Source organism: Athene cunicularia, assembly GCF_003259725.1.
Source record: "Athene cunicularia isolate RWA chromosome 9 unlocalized genomic scaffold, athCun1 chr9_part1, whole genome shotgun sequence".
In the NCBI taxonomy this organism is placed as follows: domain Eukaryota; kingdom Metazoa; phylum Chordata; class Aves; order Strigiformes; family Strigidae; genus Athene; species Athene cunicularia.
The window spans coordinates 6,563,966-6,586,330 of record NW_020799110.1 but is presented as its reverse complement, the minus strand read 5'-3'; the positions used below and the strand labels follow the sequence as shown (position 1 = coordinate 6,586,330).

At 39.9% G+C, this 22,365-nt stretch overlaps 1 protein-coding gene across 1 annotated transcript in view; it reads left to right on the top strand.

Annotated features, from left to right (window-relative positions):
- SPATA16 (spermatogenesis associated 16) overlaps positions 1-22,365 on the top strand; it is a 97,690-nt gene that overhangs the window by 25,731 nt on the left and 49,594 nt on the right. The window contains 2 exon segments of the mRNA XM_026854959.1: positions 6,030-6,175; positions 17,750-17,839. Coding sequence (XP_026710760.1) covers positions 6,030-6,175; positions 17,750-17,839 — 236 coding nt within the window.

Below are 22,365 nucleotides of genomic sequence, written 5' to 3'. Positions count from 1 at the left end.
AAAGATTCACGTCAAGTTTATTTTTATAAAGCAGCATCCACCTAGAAATGCTATATCCTCTGAATTTGGTGGGCACTTGAAATCTCATTTCTGCAGTGAGGTCTCCAAAAAAGGCCAAAACATTGACAGATATGCAAGGCCTTTCAGCCTTTAGGAAGCATAAAATCTAGGTTTGAACTTCTCTAACATTCTGCCCCACCTGATCACCAAATCCTTTCCACATACCTCTGGTTCCTGAAAAAAGGCTGGTTGTAGCCAAAGGAGGAATTTAAGCCTAGACATAGATAGGGCTTAAGATAAACCCAATGGAAATATGGGGAGAGCAGCCTGAATCCCACCCCACCAGACCCACCGTGGGGGCAATCAGGCTGGTAAGCTCCTCTGGGAAAGTCAGTACTCACCAGATCCATGCTTTTCTGACAAGCAGTGGTTTTCTGAATAGAAATAGGGATCATTTGTCATAACAGCATATCTGAGTTATATTTGGCTCTCAGCCAGTACTGTGTAACCAATAATATGCCCAAGATAGCAAATGTGTCCTGCATGCATATTACTGTTACAGAACCCAGTGCTAACTCTGCACAGCGCAGCCAATATGACAAAAATATCATACGTACATATTATTTGAATTACCCATCGCAGAGCACATTTCAGAAAGCCTTGTAAATTTAGTTCTTCTTACCCGACATCTGCATTCAGATTTAGTAGAGAATTATATATTTCCAATATGTTTTCTAGCGAGTTATTTACACAAATCTCATTAACAATAAAGACAGGGGTTTTATATACAATTCCTGCTCTGCTGACTGAAATTGCATACCAAGATGTCAGTATGACTTTGAATAGAAGCTGGAAAGTTATGCTGCATGAAATCATATCATTGAGAGAAAATCCTCTTTCTTTTTATTCTCCATGCTGACTTTTTTTTTTTCCCTCTCTACTGAGACAAAACTGCCGTTAACTGGTTCTTTGTTATGCTGGTTTCCTGCCGTATTTTTGATAGTGCCTAATAGTTGCAAGGACAGGATTACAGTGCAATATACAAAAAGCAGTTTGTCTTCAGCCCCGTGTGAGGCTTGCTATCGGGTTTTGAAAAGTTATTTTCAGAAGTAGCCTTCCTTAGCAGACATTTTCTGGGATGCAGTTGGTGTTCAACTTGCCAGGTGCCTGATGTGCAATGCAGTGACGTTACCAGGCTGATTACTTGGACGGCTCTGAAGTTAAGGCATCTGGCTAGGACTGTTGGCTAGTCAGAAGAAAAGGCAGTAGTTAAATATTTCTTGCCTTTTCAGGTTTATCCCTCTGATTAGCCTCTCTAGGGAAAACCACAAAGTTATCTTTAAAAGGAGAGGCATGATTAAACATTTCTCTGCTAACCAAAAAAAAAAAAAAAAAAAAAAAAAAAAAAGCCAAAACAAATCAATCAAGCAATCAGCTCCACCAAGGCTAGCAGGTTATTGTTCAATTCAACAATTCAAACTAACTCCTAACCCTTTCAGTCTGGCAGAGGCATGAGTGATCTCATGGAAATTGCCAAAGAATTGTGTCGCCACACACCATTTGACCAAACTCACTTGTTTTCCCAAGCTAAATTTGCGATCAAATGTGTATCATATCCACACACTTAGATGGATATCTATGGGAAAACTTTTTCTTTAAGGCAAACCATATTCCTGAATTCCACATAGACCAAACCCATCCTAGTGATTAGTAAACTGTTACCATTGCCAGTTTCTTACACTTGAACCTTTCACTTAGTTTTCAGTGAAAACAGTTCCAACACGTCAACATACAGATCACCAGGGCTCTAATTTTCTTCTTCCAAGCTGCACATATGCTAACTAGGAAGCTGCCTTAATGAGCAGCATTTCCACTGGTCCTCCACCAAAGCCATAGTGGGTATGGGGGGATCTTTTCCTCTTATTATTAGCTAATGCCTGGGAGGTCTTTGCTCATAAAATTTCCTTGCTTGCTACTGACAAAATTAAAGCCTTAATACCACCACAAGATCTATGCTAAGTTCACAGTGTCACAGACTTGTTCTGTGACCTTTGACAAAATACTTTATCACAAGCATTTATGTGACTGTGGTTTCAGCAATATATTTATAGGATCCTACACGTTGCAAGTGAAACCTCCTTTATCAGTGAAAGTGTAACATAATTAGTGTCAGTTCAGCACCAGTACAAAAATTGCAGGTAATGCTTTCATACCTTACATTTCATTTATATATTTGGTGACTCACTGAATGGGATAATTCAGCATTCTTCTAAAGGATGCGTGTATACAAAACCTGCACTATGGCCTCCAGTTCTAACAAGGGCCCCTGTGAAAATATAAATATTCTTTGGCAGGAATTTTTTAATTAAACATTACTTCCAGAAAAATATTCCTATCTACTGATAGAGGTACTCTCAGGTAGGCTAATTCTGAAAGTTAGATTTGCTAGTGATGGTGAAGGACATAAAATTATATATTGCAGGTTTTTAACCCCAGATTGGCTGTAAAGCTTCAAATGTTTTCGTTGTTTCCTTCAATTTCACGGCCACTATAACCTTTTAAGATAGCGGCAATATTTCTGCAGACCAACAGCTCAAAGTAAGGCATACCCTCAATTTTCCCAGTTTGGAATTAAAATAAAATTCTGTAACATAGCTCTGGAAAAAGAAACCCTCAATGGTACAAAATGTAACGGCCTCTCCAAGCCCACATCTATATTTGTATGTCCTTGTGACAAGACCTTAAGGTATTCAGAGGAGTGAGATGGAGATGCTTTTACCTTTTACTTCAAGCACTCCAAAAACACCAACAGCCCTTTTGATCTTCAAAGGTGGCGTTATCGGACTGCAGACTACAGCAAGATAAAGAAAACACAGTTCTGCTGGGTGAAACAAGAATATTGCAAACAAATCTCCTCCCTGCTCATTATGTCTGGGCATGGCGCAGCCTTTCTTCTTCGCTTGCTCTCAGTCCAGCAGGGTTTCCCAAAGTTATAACAAACTGTATCTACAGAGGCTCCTTTGGATCTCTAGGAAATTTTCGCTTACCTCTTCCCCTTTGAAAGTCAGAGTGAGTTTTTCTACAGCTCTTTTCCGCATCCTCACCTGTGCTGCAAAATCTCAGCTCACTGTCTCCTTCCTGCCTACCTTCTCCCCTGGGAACTTCCCCAGTTGACCTTTCTCAGATGCTTTCTGGCACTGTCTTTGCCTCAACCCCCAGAAATGATCCGTCAGACTCAATATTCAGCGGCAGACAGGACAACACAAGGAAACAGTCCTTCTCCTGCTGCACAGCCAAATCCTTTTATCAGAAAGGACAGCAAAATACAGTAAAGGGTGAAGAACCACACACAAAAGGTATGATCTCCATCAGAGCTTGGACAAAGGATGATGTGCTTTTCAGGCTGCACTGAGGTGCTTCGCCCAACAGAAACTTTTTCCAGTGGTGTCTATGTGGCTACCAAAGAAGTCCCTTATACCAGAGAGTACATTTAATTGTGCACCTCACTAATACCAGACACTATTTTGTATATTCATAACTCTTCTGCTTAGAACATAAGGAGCCATTTCTGTAAAATTAAGTTGAATCTTTGGTGCATGTCACTGTTGTTTGTATGGAATTATTGTGGAGGGGTCTATCTCAAATGCACTGATCCACTGCAGAGATGCTACACCAAAATCAGGAGAGTTTGGGACCTAGAAAGTATACAACCTAGATGCTCACATACACGGGCAATGTTATCCTGACATGTTATTCTGATGCTGTGAGATTAAAGATTGAGCTATTATTCGTTTATTTGAACTCTTACATTGAGATGTCTTAGAGAAGACCTGGCAGAACCCAATCTTCACTGTATTTAAACATATTTTCTGAATCCTTATCTGTTCAGATGTGGTTTACAGAGACTCATGTCTTGGTTTTTGTCAAAGATAGCAGAGAGGTTACACAGGTCTAAACATAACTCTTCATACAAGCCATAAGACTGGAGGAAACTGAATTGCAGCACTTTATACTGAAGGGATTCCTAAATGATTCTTTTCTTCTCCCAATCATTCAAGAACTTGAAAGTCTAGGGAGTAGCCTCAAATCTCTCATTCCCATAAATTTAACAGAGGTCACAGCATGGCCAATTCAGCTCAAAAGTGTTATTACAGAAAAACTTGATGATACTTTTATGTTCACTGATGTGAACATAATTCTCTGGGTCTTTTAGTTACATATAGCACGTCTTATCCAGAGAGACACTTCAACAGATATATACGGTACCATGAGCAAAGTTAAAAGAGATGAATTTTCTGATTTATAACTTCTACTGATAACAACATGATAGAAAATCTTAAATGTATGGGTGTTATTATATACACTGTGTAACTTCACTCAGCAGAGACGTGAAAGAAAAAAATATTTATCACACCCAAACTAGGGGGACACTTCCTTGAATGACCCTTGTTGCCTGTAAAGAACTGAGCTGATCTCTAACCAACGCACAGAAATGTTAAATACAGGGTTAGCTCTGTAGGTGCTACATGTGGATGTGGTCTATAATCCTTCTCGCTTTTAAGGATCACACACAGGAAGAAAATGACGCATATACAGAAGAGCTTTTTTTCTTGACAGATTTAAGCTTCTAAAGAGATCTCAAACTGCTGAGTTGACATTGCACCTCCTAAAGATCAAGCACGGAATTTTAGCCATGTAGGCAAAAGAAACTAGTTAGTCTAACTAAACTCATTAGTGATGAAGAGCTAGACAAACAGGCCACATCCTCCTCCTATCCACTGCAAAGCTTTGGTGACTGGCAAAACTGGACTTAAGGGAGGGTTCCTTCAGTATATCCCATTTAAAATAGAGGGTGCGTTCATACACATTAGGCTGCAGTTGCATATCAGTGCTGTAAGGGTCCTCAGCACTAGTCTCAGTGTGATCCAAGAATTTAAGCACACACCCTAGATAAATATTAATTATTTAACTTTTATTAGAAAACTACTTTTAAAGCTAATTCACAGTGAAGTCACTTAGGTGAAGTAATTGCCACTAAACCATCTTGTTAGGGATCTTTATCCAAGCAAAGGACATTCCATTGCATTGTCATGAGTAGCACTATATGGTTATTGTCCTTAAAGACAAGGCTCTAGACTTAATCTGTTTGCTTACAGTTGACTTTTCTTAAGAGCTAAAAGCTAATTTTTACTACTCTTCGGTGTTACAAAATCAGGTTGCCTGTAGATTAATAAAACAAAGGTTTGAGACCAAAGGTGGTCCTGCCCAGTGCTGCATATCTGCCAGAGCTGAGGGCTCTCTGAAACTTTAAGGAGTTGTGGGTTATCTAACTCTAATGATACACATTATTAAGTAGAACATTATTAATGAGAAAGCCACTGGCTGTGATAAACAGCGGGTGATATATCTATCAGGAAAAGAGTATTTTTTAAACAGAAAATATGATGTTTCTCTTTGCTAAATTCTATACAACCCAGGAAGACGAGAAAGATGGCTGATCTCATCCTTATTACTTTCTATAGCAGTTTTCTGGAAGGACAAATCCTCCCATTAAATGAGGGGGAAGAGTTTCTGGTTTCCTTGCACTGTATCACCCTCTTTCCTACCTGTGGGACAAAGGCAGCAGAGCCTAAGGCAGAGTTCACCACTGACTTACTGAAATTAGTAAATAGTTGTGGTTGAGACTCCTCCTTCGACTTCAAGCGGAAGACAGCCACTGGTTTTGAGAGCCTGAAGTTGAGCCTTTATTTTTAGAAAATGCAGAAAAACATAGTTTCTTTCCTAAAGTCCTTTTTAGTTTTTAGCTTATTACCTGCTTTCTTGACTATCCCTTCCAGGAAGATGACACTGCATTTTATATTATGTTCAACATGTATTTGTGTTGATTTTTGTAGCGCTAACTTTAACTAAATTCAGGGTGCATTTTACTTAGAAGTCAGTTTTCCCTATTTATCAGTTACAAAAATAATTTCTCCCTAACAAAAGTTGTATTATAATATTAGTAAATAATGTTTTTCTTTCTTGTACAGATTTGCAGTGAAGGTGCTGCTGTAGACAATCCCCTTAAGTCATCTGCAGAGGATATTTCCAGTATTGCCAGTTTTATTGAGACAAAGCTTGTAACCTGCTACTTAAAACTGAAGAAGCCTGATGATGCTCTGAATCATTCACACAGGTAAAAATAAATATTGATTAGATACACTACTGAGACTGAAATCAAAAATTAAACAAAGACTATGAATAAATCCTGTGCAGGAAGAATCAGTCTAATAATAAGAAAAGAGGGATCAATAAAATACACATGGCACTAATGTTTAGATTGGACTAATTCTCAACATTTGAGACATTAAGCCACAATAGCCATGTATACACTTACTGCTTTGGTAATGCAGCAGGTAAAGATATTGCAGGTGAGTCACGTACACAGTTCGGGGCACCCTTAATATTGAAACTATACGAATATAAACATGCTCAGCCTTATAGGACAGTAATGATATTATGAGCTCTTGATCTTTTTCCAGAGAGATTAGGTCAGGGATGACTTAAAATTATTTTCATGACATAATTCCTCATGGGCTCACTTGCAATCCACATCAAAGACCAGCACCACCAGCAACGCATAAAGAATCCAGAAACAAAACTTGCCCATGGTGGAAATGAAATTCCCATTAGTTTCAGATGAGTTAGGGTTTTGCTGGTTATTTCTGGATTTTGTGTTGCCTTTAATCGTAGTTTCTGTTAGCACATGCGTGTTCTGCCAGCAACACTTCCTCGTTGAAGTCTCCATTTGTTTTTTCCCTTGTATGAGATGTATTAAGATGGACACTGCAATTAGTGCAGGGTGAGGATTTTTTCATACAAACATCTCAAATGAATATAACTTCAAAAGAGTAGTTACAACACAAGAGAAGGCACATGCTTATGCCCAACGCACAAGAGACAGTGGTGAAGAATAACGTGTTGGTATTGAGATGTGATGCTGTCGTGGCAGAGGGTTCATTTAGCTACATGCAACACCATAGGAAGTCTGAGGATCCTGACTTAACGATGAGGTCTTCATCTCCCATTCCCACTCATCCCCACCATTTTCCTAAGCTTTTCTGTCTGTAAAGCTATGCCTACCTGGAACCTACACACATTGTGGGGGTGCATCCTTCAGACTCGTTCCAAGTACCATTCTGGGTTGACAGCCTGAATGCCCATGAGTGGTTAGAGAACATTAGGTGCACTCCAAGTGCACATCTAGCAGGGACACAACCTGTATTCCCTCAGGTGGGGTATTCTGTTAGGGGAGCCAAAGCATAGGAAGTGGGGAGGACTGTGAGATTCCTGTTAACAAAACCCAAATAACCCAACAACAACAACAAAAATCAAAAGAAGTACTCCTCATGCAAACTGAAAAACAACCACAGTTTTTCATGGCTTCTCAAAGACCATGTTAGAAAAGAAAAAACATATATAAAGTCTGACTGGATTCCCAACTTTTGTAAAAATGGTAATGCTCACTCCCTTATTCTAACTGTGATGTCCAAGAACACTAAAATAAGGAAGCTATTTGGACAGTATAAATATAACTAGACGTTTCTTTACCTCCTTTAGATTATTTTGATTTCAAAATGTTAAGATGCATTGACCAAGGTGCTACAGAAACTAAAACCTCTTCAGACATGCTTTGATTTCAGTCATCTTGAAACAGAAACCACAACTACAGAAACCTATGACCTACAGAGAAAATATATGCAGTCAGATTGAGATCACTGGAAAACTGAAGGAGGGAAAAATTCTTCATTTTTCTTTCTTACATATAACTATTTGTCCTTAACTCCTATAGTTACATAGCACAAAGGAAAACGGCAATCAGTAATGCCTATTTTCAATATAATTAATTGAATAGGAATAAATCTACTGACCATAGTTGTCACACTGTAAAATGCAGGAACTGATACAATAGTATACGACTATAAAATATTCTCAGACTTAATTATCATAAAGACGAAACGTCAGATATAATCAATAGCTATATTTTTCAGAAAGAAGAAATAAATTACTGTGAGATCTCCTTCTAAAAATAGCTTACTGCCATCAGTTAACTAATGCATACAGAATTTTGATTCCCATTGAGTTTTTATGTCATCAGCACATCGTAATGGTTTGCTGGTAATCCTTTGGCATTAATCATGAATCCAAATTAAAATATTCATTTCTGCATTTATTTGCATTTACTGAACTATTCTTTCTTTAATTTCATGTAAATTTCACAGCTCCTGCATTCATTTCTGAAGCCTTATTAGCCAAAAATCAGTGTTAATAATCTCACACATAGTTGTATCAAATATATAGAAGTGAATTTTGCTAGGAAGAAATCTTACAAAATATCACAACTAGAGAAATACAGAAAAATTCCAACAGCTCAGTTTTAAAGTTTTCAAGAACCGTCATGTGCAGAGGAATAGCTTTTGCATTTTTAAGGAAGGAAAAGGAGTACCGTTTATATCATCAACTTTAGACCCTGTATGAGAAGCCAAGTCTGGGTCCTCCTGAAAAGTGGAAATTGTATTCTTTGGTTTCTTAATATCAAAATTTAAGGCTTCCTTTAGCATCACTGGCACAACTGAAGACACTGGCTGGGTACTGATCATTTGTCAGACTGATACAAAAGATTTACCCTTTGTGATCAAACACTATTAAAACCACTTCGCATCTGTCACAGTTCTGAACAAACATGCCATGGATTGACCTCACCAGGCAACATCTGCAGTAACCTACTTGACTACCACTTTTCATCATAAGATAGCCATCAAAATAATTCCTAACTTGCAGCCTGAAACTATAAAATGAATCACACAATACTTACATGCCCTGTAGTCCTTTTGGCCCAGGCATTATGGCATACCAGGGTCTAATGATCTTAATAACCCCATATGGCTTGCTGAGAAATTAGATTTTTCCCTTTGGTTGCAGAAGGCAATTTTCAATTACAGCAGATGGCAAAACAGTGAAGGTCTGAGAAGTCAAGAACTGACTAAGAAACCTCAGATTAGTACTTAGGCCTTATGTTGCTCAGCCTAATAATGTCAGTGGTTGAATTTTTGCCCCAAATGAAAACAATCTTGAAGCAGAGCACAGCATTTCAGCAGAGCAGTCTCCCAATTATGTTCTTCAGAGGGCCAGGCCCAACAGAGAAACCCATAGAGCTGCGGGCACATGTGGAAAAAACAACCCACGGTGCATCACATACACAGCTCAGCAACTGTTAAGATTCAATTTTGTTTGAAATTGGAGAGCGTGATTCTGAACTCCATGACAATGGAAGATGGAGGATCCTTCAAAACACAATGTACTCGGTTTTCTTGATGAGACCCTGTGTCCCCTTACAGTTCCTTTGTTTATTTTGTTTTTTTCCTCCAAGCAAGCTAAAATAAATCTGCATTGACACCACGTGACCTAACGTTTGTACACGGGAGAATAATACAGAACCTAGAAATATTAGAAGTCAGAAATATGCTTTTTGCCACTGCACTTGCACTTTCTCAGCTGCTGTGGTCCTCACAGCACGCAAGATTTGAAGGATGACAGACACATGGCTTGATCCAGTTGCCTAAACATAGGCTGCTGTTTGTAGGGATCCTCTACATGGATCAAGCACTAGAAGATGTGGAAGAGTTTAATGTCACCTGCCTGGCAAGTGACAAAAAGCACTTTGTTTCATTTCTGCTGACTTTTGATCACTTCCTGCCCAGCTGTGGTATGGCTGCTGGTGCCATAGGACTCCTCTGGAAATAAGCCCCTCGTCAGGGGAACGAGGCTGCTCATCATAGATGAAAAGTCACCCCTCTTCCCAGTGGGACTGCCATCAGAGCCCAGGAAACCCACAGCTGGGGCTGGGAGGTGCAGTGGGAAGTGCCATCTGGGAGGATGTTTGTGATCTGCCTCCTCCTAGAGCATTCCTGGGCTTCGCTCCCCACCCTCCTTCCCTCGAGCTGGGAATTGTGGACATAAGAGCCAAGGGTAGGAAGAGGAATGAGACACTGTGGCGTGTTTCTTTAACATTATCTCTAAGTAATGCCTGAAAAATGTGTTCATGATAATGAGGACTGCTGTACGGAGCTATTCAAAGTCTTTGGGGGTTAGCAAAGATTTTCCTGTGTCCTTGCAGACTCTGCTCCACAGCATGACCCACTGCCAGTTCTCTCCCTCCCTCCGAAAAGCAATGCATAGAGAATGTTATAAATCAGTAAAGCTTTTTCTGCTATGCCTTTTTATGTGTTTGGTGGAAGGCAAGGCTCTCTAATGCCTCTTGCACAATTCATAGGGAGACACATGAAGTAGAAAATAGCACCTCTGTTAAGTAGTACACGATTGCTTTAGTGATGAGTTAACAGAGGGAATCTCTTATGGAGGCACAGTGGGGAAAAAATCTAAAACAGCTGAAGCCTCACGGATTTAATTCTAAATCCTCTCCATTTTTCCCAGTGTCTTTTCAAACACAAAAGGTTTAAAATAATTATTAATAATCAAGCTTTATGCAATATCTGTCAGACAAAAAGGCATCTCAAAACTTGGTCAGTGTATTATAGACAAGATAAGTCAGGACTCTTTAATCCAGATTAATTCAGAACTTTCAAACTAAAAATTCAAAACTCATCTACTTCTTCATTCCCTAACTTCCTTATTTTGCATCTTTAAAAAAGGACTATATTAAAGTAAGTTGAAGAATAGAATTCTGGTGAAATATTAAACAATCAAAAATAAATAATGCAATGATGCTATGATACAGTGCAGTCAGTGGGCATTAAAATGGAGACAGAATAGAAGAAGAGCTCAAGAGCAGCACAGATTTTTAGGTAAAAGTAGAAAAATTAGAAACTTAATGCTGATGCTGCTAATCTGTGGGAATTCTGTAGTGTGATGTATACTTTGTTCTAAACTGGTCTCCTAATCTCTTTACCTGCTCAGAGAGGAAAGAAAAAGAAAGAGAAGAATTAGCAGCACCTAATTACTTCAGCAATTGTGTTAGGTATATCGCAATATACATAATAGATGAGATATTATTAATACAAGGCTATTCCATTGAGATGCTCTGGATAATATAAACCAGAAGTACCTTTAAAAAAATAATTCCTTCTCACGCAGCATTTCAAATATTTCTATGTACTTCAACTTTATATTACTTTTTGAATGAGAAGCATTTCCTCTAGATTCTGATTCTCAGCTCTGAATCATATGTTATTTCCAGGTTGATATATCAGTGACATAATTCCTATTTTGCAGGCTGAGAGTTCCCCCATTGAGGTCAAAGGCTATAATCCCCTTGACTTTGATGATGCTACATTACAAAAACATTTATCTACACAATGTGTGGTGGGATCCTATTAAGGAAAGGCATATTTGGAGAGGAAAAAAAAAAAAGTATGCCCTAGAAGAAATACAGTTCCTTGTAGAAGGAAAAGTCTAGCAACACTGAACTGTTTTACAAGAGCTGAGATAATAACAACAGTTCTAATGACATCAAAAATTTGGTGGTCAAGAAAGAGGTACTTGTACAGCTGGAAAGTGAGTGGGCAGTACATCATGCAAACAAGACAGGGAATGCAGAGTATCTCCATTTGTGTTAAGATGTTTTGGGAGCTTTGAAACAAGATCTTTCTAAATATCTTTTTGTTCTGGACCAGAGAACATTCTCCTTTTTACCACCTTCACAGCTGAGGAATCGAGACCTGTACAGCACATTCGTCTTATGCTTGCAATTCAAAGCAAATTGCTGCTGCAAAATCTTTTAGCATAGCAGTTATATTTCACTTTACTGACAGAGAAAAGGCGTTGTGTGAAACCTTTTTTGGGAACCCACACTTCCTCCCTTCCTGTCTGTTTAGATATGAAAACTTCATGAGATAGTTTCTTCTGTGCACTGGAGGCCCTTGCCTGTAGATGCCATAACTGTATTTATTTCTGATTGTTTGTACAAAAAATCCAGCTGCACAAAGACATCAAGTGTAAGAGGATTTTTGTCCTGTTCCTTGATCCACCTAAGTTTGATAGAAGCTTTTCTGTCTCTGGCTGCTTGCTTATTTGGCTCAGTGATGACAACTATATTAGAAAGGATTCCTAATGATTTATCAGATTACAAAGAGACTCGTTCTGAACTCTGCTGAATTTGCCTTGATAAGCAATATTCAGTATAGCTAGTCTTGTAGCTACATCTACCAAGTGGTCCTGACATATTTGTCCTCTGGCTTTTACTTTTTTTTTTTTTTTTTTTAAACACAGAAGTTACCTACTTTTGCATGTCACTTCTTCAAAAAGAGTGGCCAGGGAAGGGAGGGCTTCTTCCCTCAGGGATCAGAGCGCTCGCGACAGGGAAATAGCTCCCCAAGTGCAGGGCAAGGTGGGCACAGTCGCAGCCAGGCATGTGGTGGCAATAGAAAGGAAACTCCCCATGGAGCAAGGGGGCTGAACCTGTCCAGCCACCAAGACACTGAAGCCAAGCTTGGGAAGCAGGCCCTACCTCCCTCCCTCACGTGTCCCTTCAGGTGGCTCTCCTCATCACAGATACCCTCTTTCTCCCTTTAATTATTCATGCCCACTAGCACTGAAACCACTGCACTCTTGTCCTCTGGGACAAAGTGCTTCTGCATGCCTGCTTTCACAAGCCTACCAAATATTTCCACCAGCTTGTTTCAACAGGGAGGTGGGTTTTTTTCCTCTTCAGGATGTCAGCTTTGGTAAACTCTCACACAGAGAAGGAAGCCTGCAAGCTTTTGTGTATCCAAGACACATCCCTATTCGTTCCCTACAACAGCACTGGGAGGAGAAGTGGTTTAGAATACAAAGTTGGCTGCAAGCAAACATACAGCCACGAGATCCTCAAGTAAAATTGAGTAACATAGCAGCACATGCAAATTGCAGGAAAATATGTTGAGGCTGATTTCTGGCTACCACAGGGTTCGGAATTTTGAGTTTCAGGATTTTGACTGCCTCTACTAGAGTCGAACTCTTAAACCAGCCCTTGGGATCACAGAACAGAGCTCGGCAGACTCAAACAGATGTAAGACTAGTACTACATTGAAGATAATAAGCTACTTGCCATATAGATGAAACAAGGAAAAAGAAGACAGTTGAGGTTCAATATAATGGTACAAAATTTGTCAGGTTCATCTGTACATATATTGGGGCTGGATCATCGGCTGTACTGATTGACAGTATCCACTGAAGAGAACACACGGTATGTCTGTAGCAACATGGTTCTGCCGGATACTAGCTGACACATTACTTGCCCTGACATTATGTTTAATGTTGTGAAGACACCTCAGCAACTACATCTGTAGAGTCACTCCACACCAGCAACACGTGGACGTGCCAGCACAGCACCCTGACACACCTACCCATGCAAGATTTACATTCCTCTGCATAGAGGCACATATTACTTTAGCACTGAATTTTCACTTCTGATAAATCACCTAATTCCTCTCTAATTGAGTCAATTATAATTGACACATTTGTACAGAAGACCACACTGTATCGCGGGAAAGCACGGACACCTAAGAAAAAGAAAAAGTTTCTGCCGCTCAAATTAAAGAAATAACTGCATGCACCTCTACGAACAAACTAGCTTTTACACACAGTACTAGAAGAAAAAAAAAAAAAAGTTTATCCTCTTTAGTGGTAAAGTGCATTTTTTCACTTGTTTCATCTATAGAACCATCTCATTGAGTTTTTCGTGGCCTACAAAGGCCAAACACAAATGATGTGGTGGATAGTAGCAGAGGCACTTTTTCATGTCAGTCAGATTAGAGTTAAATCCCCGTTGCATTTGGGGAGGAATCTGATAGAGAATGTGCACCTTAGAGAACAGGCAATGTGATTTCTAGCAGCCAGTTTTGATGTAGCAATCCGAGTTTCTTGTCACACCTGTTTTCTTGACACTGGGCATTAAGACTGAAAGAAAAACTTGGAGAGAAACCCACAGACTAACGTGCGCGTTTCTGATTCGCATACTCCAATTGCTACGATGGGGAGAGAGTTGATGACTTCTTCCCCCCTCCTCACAGTCTGAAAAAAGATAATAGGACAAACACTGTATTATTTTTAAGAGAAGATGTCAAGATGAAAAAATGAAAACGTCAAAAAAGAGGCTGATATACGGCATTACTTAAGGACTGTTTTGTTGAGAAAAACTGACCAAATGATTTACGGAAGGCTTTTAACAGGGCAGTCTTTGGATTACAGTGAAGATGAAAAATAAATGAAAATCTATTTCAAGTTTACTTTAGCCTAGTCGTTTGACAGATGAGGGCAAAACCTGGCAAGAACACAAGTTTTAATCTTCAGATGTAGTGACTTTATTTGCAGTTTTGCGGATTAGAAGTTTCCTCTGTGCAAAATAAGAGCTATCCATTTTCAGACATTTCCTGTCGAATCTCCTTTTTCTACCTGAAGCTCCCATGAGAGGCACATGAGCAAAAAGACCAGAGGACCGATGATGCTTCTGCTCATGGCACAAATCCCCACATACAGAGATTGTTCAGACTGTTGCAGCCGGTGTGTCCACGACCTTCTTCCCTTTCGAATTCTTCTTTCAAGCCTCCCTCTTGAAACACATCTCTCCTAATTAATTACTGGATTAACCAGCCTAGTATCAAGACTGCTCATGGCTGGAGGTGGATCTTGGAGCATGGACTTGTTCTCAGTATGCACAGCCTGGCACATTGCTGCCTGGCCAGATGGGTCCCCCATCTGCTCCTATTTGAAGTAGAACTTCCTGGAATTAGGGTTTTCCTCTTAACCTTTGTTTGTATGATTCCTTTGCTTCCTATTTTCATTCAGGTTTTGGGGTTTTTTTCCTTTTCACTAAAATCACCTGAAACACATCAGAGTCAGATTTAAAAGCCAAGAGGGTAGCTCTGCACAGTTTTAGTGCACACCTGGCATTAAATTATCACTGCTCCGCACACAGACTACTAAACCGGAGCTGAAACAGCATAGCAAAAAGCTACTTTTGGGTAGAGTATAATATAGCAGGAATTATTTCTAGTGTATACACTACAGAGAGCCTAGCAACATCAAACCAAACCGCCAGGAGTCAAAGGTAGCTTTCTGATATTTGCTCAAGCTATTAGGGCATGCTATAATATTTTTCCATATAGAATTTATAGATCGAGAGAAGCAGTTGATCTTTTTGAGACTAGCAAAAAATCAAGATGGAAAATGGAAAGCTGATATCTAATTCTATGAAAATCTGCCACAGCTCTATATTTATTACAGGCCTATCGCAGCACATCCTGCTCAAAGACTTACAGAAAATGTGTTGCTAACTACCAGGGAATTATTGATTTTTTAATTTTTTCCCCTCATAGTGCTATTGCTTGGCTATGGTAGAACCAATGACTTGGAGAAGGGGGGGGAAGAATCAATATTACTATTATCAGCTGTTGACTACAGTTTACAGCAGCAATAACCTCCTTTAAAATAGCTTGCAGAAGTACCAGTTGTCATCTGCGTAAGGTATTACTGTTTTGGTCAAATCATTAAATGCTGATAGTATTTGATGTTTTGATGATTTTGTTTTGGTTAAATTAAGTTTTGGTGACCATCAGTATTGTCTAAACTTCAGATCTGAACCTCGTCTGGCTGAGAACTGCAGTGCTTGCTGTTGGCAGCATCTTTTCCGTACTGATGAGAATGATTCATTCCCCTCATTAAGAGCAACTCATTTTTAACATCCCATGCCATTTCATACACTGTATTTTACTTCAGTATTTAGATGTGCCCCCAGTCACTAAGGTCTGCACTTCCTCCAGTAATGCCTTACGTTACATGATAAAATTTTTCACTTTTTTCCCCCCCACACAACTTCTTCCCAGAGAGGGAGGTCCTGCAGGGTAATGCTTTCTCTCAATACAGTTTTCTGAGCATTTTTTTCAACTGTTAGAGTGGGAAAGCATGGTTCTGAGAGGCTTCCTAGTTCCTGTACCATCACCTTAGGATGGTCTTCAGCAGACCTGCACCTCCAGAGCACAGAGCAGCTCGGCTCATACGAGTAAAGCTTTCCTGTGCCAGAAGAGAAATGTCACTGGTTACATCTACCTTGGAGTTTTAGTTTGGCTCAATAGTGAGACTGTGATGCGCTTTACCCAATTTTCTCCGTCTTCTGCATGCTAGACCATTCGCGGAGCAATTTTGGCACTCACAAACTAGAATAATTTCAGAGAAAACTTCCTGCATGTTCTGCATGAGCTGTGCACAAAATGCTAGTAGCACGTAATGAAGGCACAGGAATCCAAATCAACGGCTGACCTTCAAGGGAGCTTTGAGCAACACGCACAGGGACGTTTCGTTTAAGGGAACAGACTAAATCTAATCTGAAGTAAAAGCCAAGCTGTCTACAATATAGATGTAGGCACTTCAATGTTAGCTTCTCTCATCTATTGGTTCAGTCCTTATATATCTAATTACTTGCAAATGTAGATGTAACCATTCAGAGCTTTAGGCCACCTTCTGTGTACCTTGGAGAAAGCGCCTGCCCGCAGAGTTAATTTGATTTATCAGCCTATGGCATCTTGGAGATATTTTGGGGTTTTAACTTATTTTGAAAGCTCCTTCTGAAGGCCACAGACATAGAATCCCTGAGTGCTGAATACATACAGAAAAGGCAGTTATTGGTCTTCTCAAAGGCACTGGGTATTTCCATAAATGTGAATTTATATCTGAACATGTTTACATATATATTTATGTCACTCTTTCAAGACAATGAATAAACTTTAATAAATTGTTTGGTTATGAAGAGGATCAGTCCTGTAGTTATTAGTAGACTGAAAGTACAAGAGCAGTAGTTTTTAATGCTAACATGATACTCAAAACTTTGAGGAAACAAAAGGCAATTTTGCAGGTTTTCTTTGTAACACAATCTAGCGTTAACCTCTTTGTTGATGTCGTAAACATTGTATATTCAATACATTGTAAAACATGTATGTAATGAAAAATATTAGTCATTGCATCCTAGAAGATGCTATGTGTACCTTTTCTCCAAACACTAGAAGTGCTGATCAGAGAAGCCGGTCACTTGCTGGAGATCTCACAAGAGGAACTAACTAGATGTAGAAGGAGCTGTCACTCTTGCCCTCCCCCTGCTCACATCAGAAGGCTACCCTGCCTGCCAATCTAATTGCTTAGCTTACACTGTTTTTACCCTTTCATCTTTTTCTGATATTGACTTAAAGCCTGTAATTTGTTACACCTGGAACTTCATCAGTTAAGGGTCTAAGAAACATGCCAAAGGTCCACCCACGTAGCACCTATCACTTGTACAGAAAGTATTTCAAAATCTTTCAAGTTAACATTAAAATACATTCTAGATGCACAGTTTTTCCAGGTAGATGGGTCAGACAACTGCCACTCATGTTTGTGGGGCTAGGGGTTAACAAGAAGTTGTACTGTAGCGTTTTTGCTCATGTTATCTACAAGCTAAAGACAATATAGAATATTGCCACAGGAACTTTTTTCTAGAACAATGCACAAAACCCTAATGAAACTGCATTTATAATATAACCTCAATAAAAATTTTAATAACGCTTGTTCATATATCACATCTGTCAAGAGAAAGTGATAGTTCATATTACATTTGAGACATAGAGTGTTGAGTTATATAAAATAAGTGTATACAGCACGTGTCTTAATCACTTTGATTATTGGTAGCTTTTAATGATTTAAGAATTAGAAATTTAAAGTTGTCTATCTCTCTTATCTTTTAAAGGAGCATTTTTCTGAACCCAGCCTATTTCCGGAATCACCTGCGCCAAGCTGCTGCGTTTAGGTCCTTAGGGAGATACTCCGAAGCTGCAAGGTACTCTGGTGCTCATGGATTTCTAATGGTTTCTCTACATCTCTTTCATTCCAGCTCTCAGTAGTAAGGACATCATGTTACATCCAGGCTTTTCCAAAATCAGTGGGAGCTCTGTGTTGGCTTTGTGTATATGATCTCACACGCAGCAGAGCTCCAATCCTCCCGGTTGGTGTAACATGAATAATCCCAATTATGTCCCTAGTTGCGGTTAGGCTAATGTATGTAGGAACATTTTGGTTTTGGGCACAGGGGTGAGCCCTGATCAGGTCCCAGGGCTATGCTGGGGGAAAAGCGACTTGCACACAAGCATTTTCCACTCCCTGGTTCCCCTGTGACCCTGCTCTGGGTGGATGAAGAGGGAAAAAAAAAAAAAAAAATCAAGACCTCAGGGTACACTGTGGTATGCTGCAAAATTTAGCCTGTGTGCAGCTGATGAGTTTGCTGGTGTGAATGGTAACGGCTGGCAGGAGGAAAGCCTACAAGAGGAAGCTCTGCTTGTATGGTTGTATTAATGCTGCCAAAAACTAAAAGTTTCGACATGCAGGAGAAGTCTTTAACCACTTAACATGCTTAAATAGAAGAAATGCATGAGGAAATGCAACGGTGACTTGGTATGTGTCACCGTTATTACTAACACTTAGAGAGGACTGTTCAGCTGAAGACCACAAGGTATATCACTAAATATTTCACAAATCATTAGCTAACTAATGGCAGAACAGTCAGCATGAATTAGGCAAAAGACTGAAAGGGTCACTTTGCTCATCCTTTAAGATGGATGCTAGTGGTAGAGCTCTGAAGCTACTAAAATAGCAGCAAAACAGTTTGTACAGGGAGTGGAAGAAGGCTTTATCCAAGCAGAGTTGCAGAGAGGATTTGGGAAGATGAACTTCAATTTTATGTGCTGGACTTCAGCCAAAAACTCCAGGACAAGCACTTTTCTTTCTGCAGGAAACACGTTGAAATTATGTCAAAGTAATCTCCACTAGCTTTCACAGGTCAGGACAGGAAGAAGAAATCAGTTCCCCAAGGCAAGGAAACAGTTTTTCCAAATTTCTTTAGAAATATGACTTCAGATAGACCTGGAATATTTCACTTGACCATAAACCCACCCACCCCTTAAAAAAAAAAAAAAAAAAAAAAAAAAAAAAAAAAACAACAACAAAAAGCACCCCACAAACACCCCCCCAAAAAACCCCAAACAAACAAAAACCCAAACAACAAACCAACCAACCCCCCCCCAAAAAAACACAGCTCACTTTTTAAACAAAGCTGTTTCAAACTAAGAAAGTGAAACATTCTGTTGAAAAACAATGGAATGCTGTGATAGTTCCCTGCTCTTCTTTTATATTTCACTGATAACAATCTCTTCACCCTAAAATTTTGTTGGGGTGTTGATTCTGAGAGAAATTGTCATTCACTGAATCATCAACCGTTGAGGTCCACTGATCAGCCAGACAGTTTAGAGTTGTGTTAGGAGAGTATGTTGCCGTGTGACAGGTGGGAAATCCTGCCCAGGTTACTTTCAAACCCCTAAATTCACTAGTTTCCCAACAGGTGAAGTGATACAAGGGGAATTGTTTGGGGTGATGGGGGGGAAGGGGGGGAGGGTTTTCCCCTTGAAGTCAGCTTCAAGATTTTTTTAAAAAAATAATGAGTTAAAAAAATACACTTTCAGAAACTGATCTTTCCTAAGAAGTAATACATATAAATGCCCATATTTGAAAAGTCATTATGAATCAAGAAGGTGTTCATAAATATGATTTCAAAAATAAATAAAATTGTGGCCAGTGTTACTGCAGATAAGCGATCCGTATGTTTACTCCACCAGCAGGCAAGAGGGAACTCTGTTGGCCTTTTTCACCCACATTGAGTAGCTTTCAGGAAACTAGATGATTTTAAATGAGTTTACGTATTTTGTAAAGAACATTCTGACAGACTGAATCCAGAGTGGTTCCAAAAGCAGTGACTATAGCAGTATTCAGAGTTTAGCCTAGTTTAACAGAGTGTTATAGCAACTGTGCAGAGCTGCTTCTGCAGATTGTGTTAAACTAAGCTTAGCACTTCTTCTGTCACCTCACTGGAGTCACTGGTCTAGTCAAACCCCACTAACAGTGCAGAATGTACTCTGCTCCTCACAGCCAGACCATGGCATACAGATACTCGGCCACAGTTTCTGGAAATACAAACTTGATTTCTGTTAGCACAAGTCATTTATTTCTGCTTGCTTTTTGCACGAGAACAAGGTCACTCTATTCCTTTTTCTGCTTTTAAGTATTGCTTGCCTTTCCATCCCCTGGTGTGATTTTTAAGTTATTGCATAGTCCATTAAATACACCCAGAACGCTGTACGGGTGTGTGAACAGGACTGGCTGGTTGGGAACAGTCCTGCTTGGCGCAAGCAGCATGGATAATCACATTTAACCCAGCCTACCTATCAAGCCGAGATCCCCTGAGATTTTGTCTCCAAGGACATACCAGACCAAATTCTTCGCTTCAGAGAAAGTCATAGGTTAGAGTAGGGTCAACTATAATTTAAGCATCTCTCAAGTTCCTCTGTGTGTAGTTTTCACTAGTACAGCCCAGTATCAGGAGAATAAGCACATGAAGCAGTCTAAATGCAAGGACGTCTGAATTAATGTAAGGAGGCTGATATGCCCATCTCTGCATCGCTTTGTGATTTTTGCCAGCTGCAATAGCAATTCCGTCAGGATAGCACTGTGATAGGATGCCACCACATAGAGTGCAGCCTGAGGCCACTTGGCATTGTAAAGCAATCCTAGAAACACCACTGTGGGGTCACAGCATCTGCAAACGATGAATTCCAAAGTGCTGCAACCACTTCCACTAAGATGTCAGCTAGTAAATATATTTCTCTCCTATTGGTATCTCTAATGTGAGAAGACTGCTCTTGACAAACACAGTAAAGATTTAAACCTCGGGAGGGAGAAACCAATTTCACTTCAAAGACCATCTTGGCCCTTGAACAAATGGGCATAAATGTATTATATATAAATTTAGTCTGGAAGTTACCAGGAAGCTTTAGGCCTTAGAAGGCATTTAGGCTTAGGATCAGCCTCCAATAGCAGCTACTAGAAGTACCCTGACAAAGGACACGCTGTCACAGACGATCAAAAGATCACTTAATAACCAGAATGGAAAGTTCAGCAAAGGGTCCCAGGCTCACTTCTGTCCCAAAACTGAGAAAATGCTCTTGGAGAAGGCCAAGGCCAAGGCAAACTCAGCCTTCCTGGGCTGCTACTTTGGGGAAGGATGAGATAAGAGACATGTATATGCAAGGGAATGCGTAAGCTGCAGAAGAACCTCAGACATCCATCTTATCTCTAAGGACAGAGCAGACAAACCACTGGCTTCTGCTTTCAAGGACCAGAGTGCTAGAAAAGGAACATGCACCCCAAGGGCAAGCCTCAAAGCTCCTGAAGGAAGAGTTATCAGAGCCTCTGTGTCCTTCAAGTCACCAAGGCCGTGGGCTGCACCCGCAGGAGAAGCTCTAATCACAAGAGGCCTGAAAGGAGTTTTTCTTCTCTACTCAAATAGTGTAGGCTATTGCTGACGCTGAATAGCCTTGAATCAGTAGTAAGGTGAAAAGTTGTAACTTAGTGAAAAATATGGCCACCTATTTGCTTTGAAACCGGAGTTTTAAGTACAGAAGGGATTTTGCCCATTTTTCTCATTAAGCTGTATGGCTCTCATCTTTCTGCTAATCAAAATGCTGTGCCGATTTAACAGTGTCACTGTGTTCTGTGAAAAGCTTAAGATAGCTCTTTTATCACCAGCTAGAACACTGGTGACTTGAAATCAGTTGTATACATGTAGGGGAAAACAGACTGTCTGTCCCTCTGCCAGAACAAACAACTCATATTCATCTGACTGCATAGAGTAGGGGTAAGAAATCCTTAAGGAGGAAGAAGTTTTAGGATCTTAATAGCAGTGGTATGGCTGACTCAGCTTTTTGACATTCCTATTAAAAAAAAAAAAAAAAAAAAAAAATAATCCCATCAACAAACTAGGTTTGCAAGTAGTAAACCTCAGTACTCTGTAACAGAGTTCAGGTCTGTGTCCCCTTGCAGTCAGACTTGAAAACGTAGTGTGAGAAATCTAGGTGAATAATTTGGGGGGGTTATATATATATATAATTTGTATGTTGGGTTTTATTTTACAAAGCGTACAGCTGTACTCGGGATAGCTATATAAATAGTGGGGTTGGGGATACAAGCTCAAGGAGCCACCAGTTCGTGGCCACTTGCACACACCTGCATCCGTGCCACCCGCCTTTGCATCCCGCCTGGGTTTTCTCTTGGCAAAACAGAGAAAAAGGATATATTCTTTCTCCATCCTAATTGTTTCAGTTTTCCTAAACCGAAATAAATAAACAAAAAAAATCCATTTCTATAAAAAGAAAAAAAAAATGTTGTCATAGCAACCGACCCCCCCACCCCACCCGTCTCAGCTCTCCCTGGGCCCGCGGTTCGCCAGCACGGGGGGAGCTCTCGCAGCCGGCGGGGGGG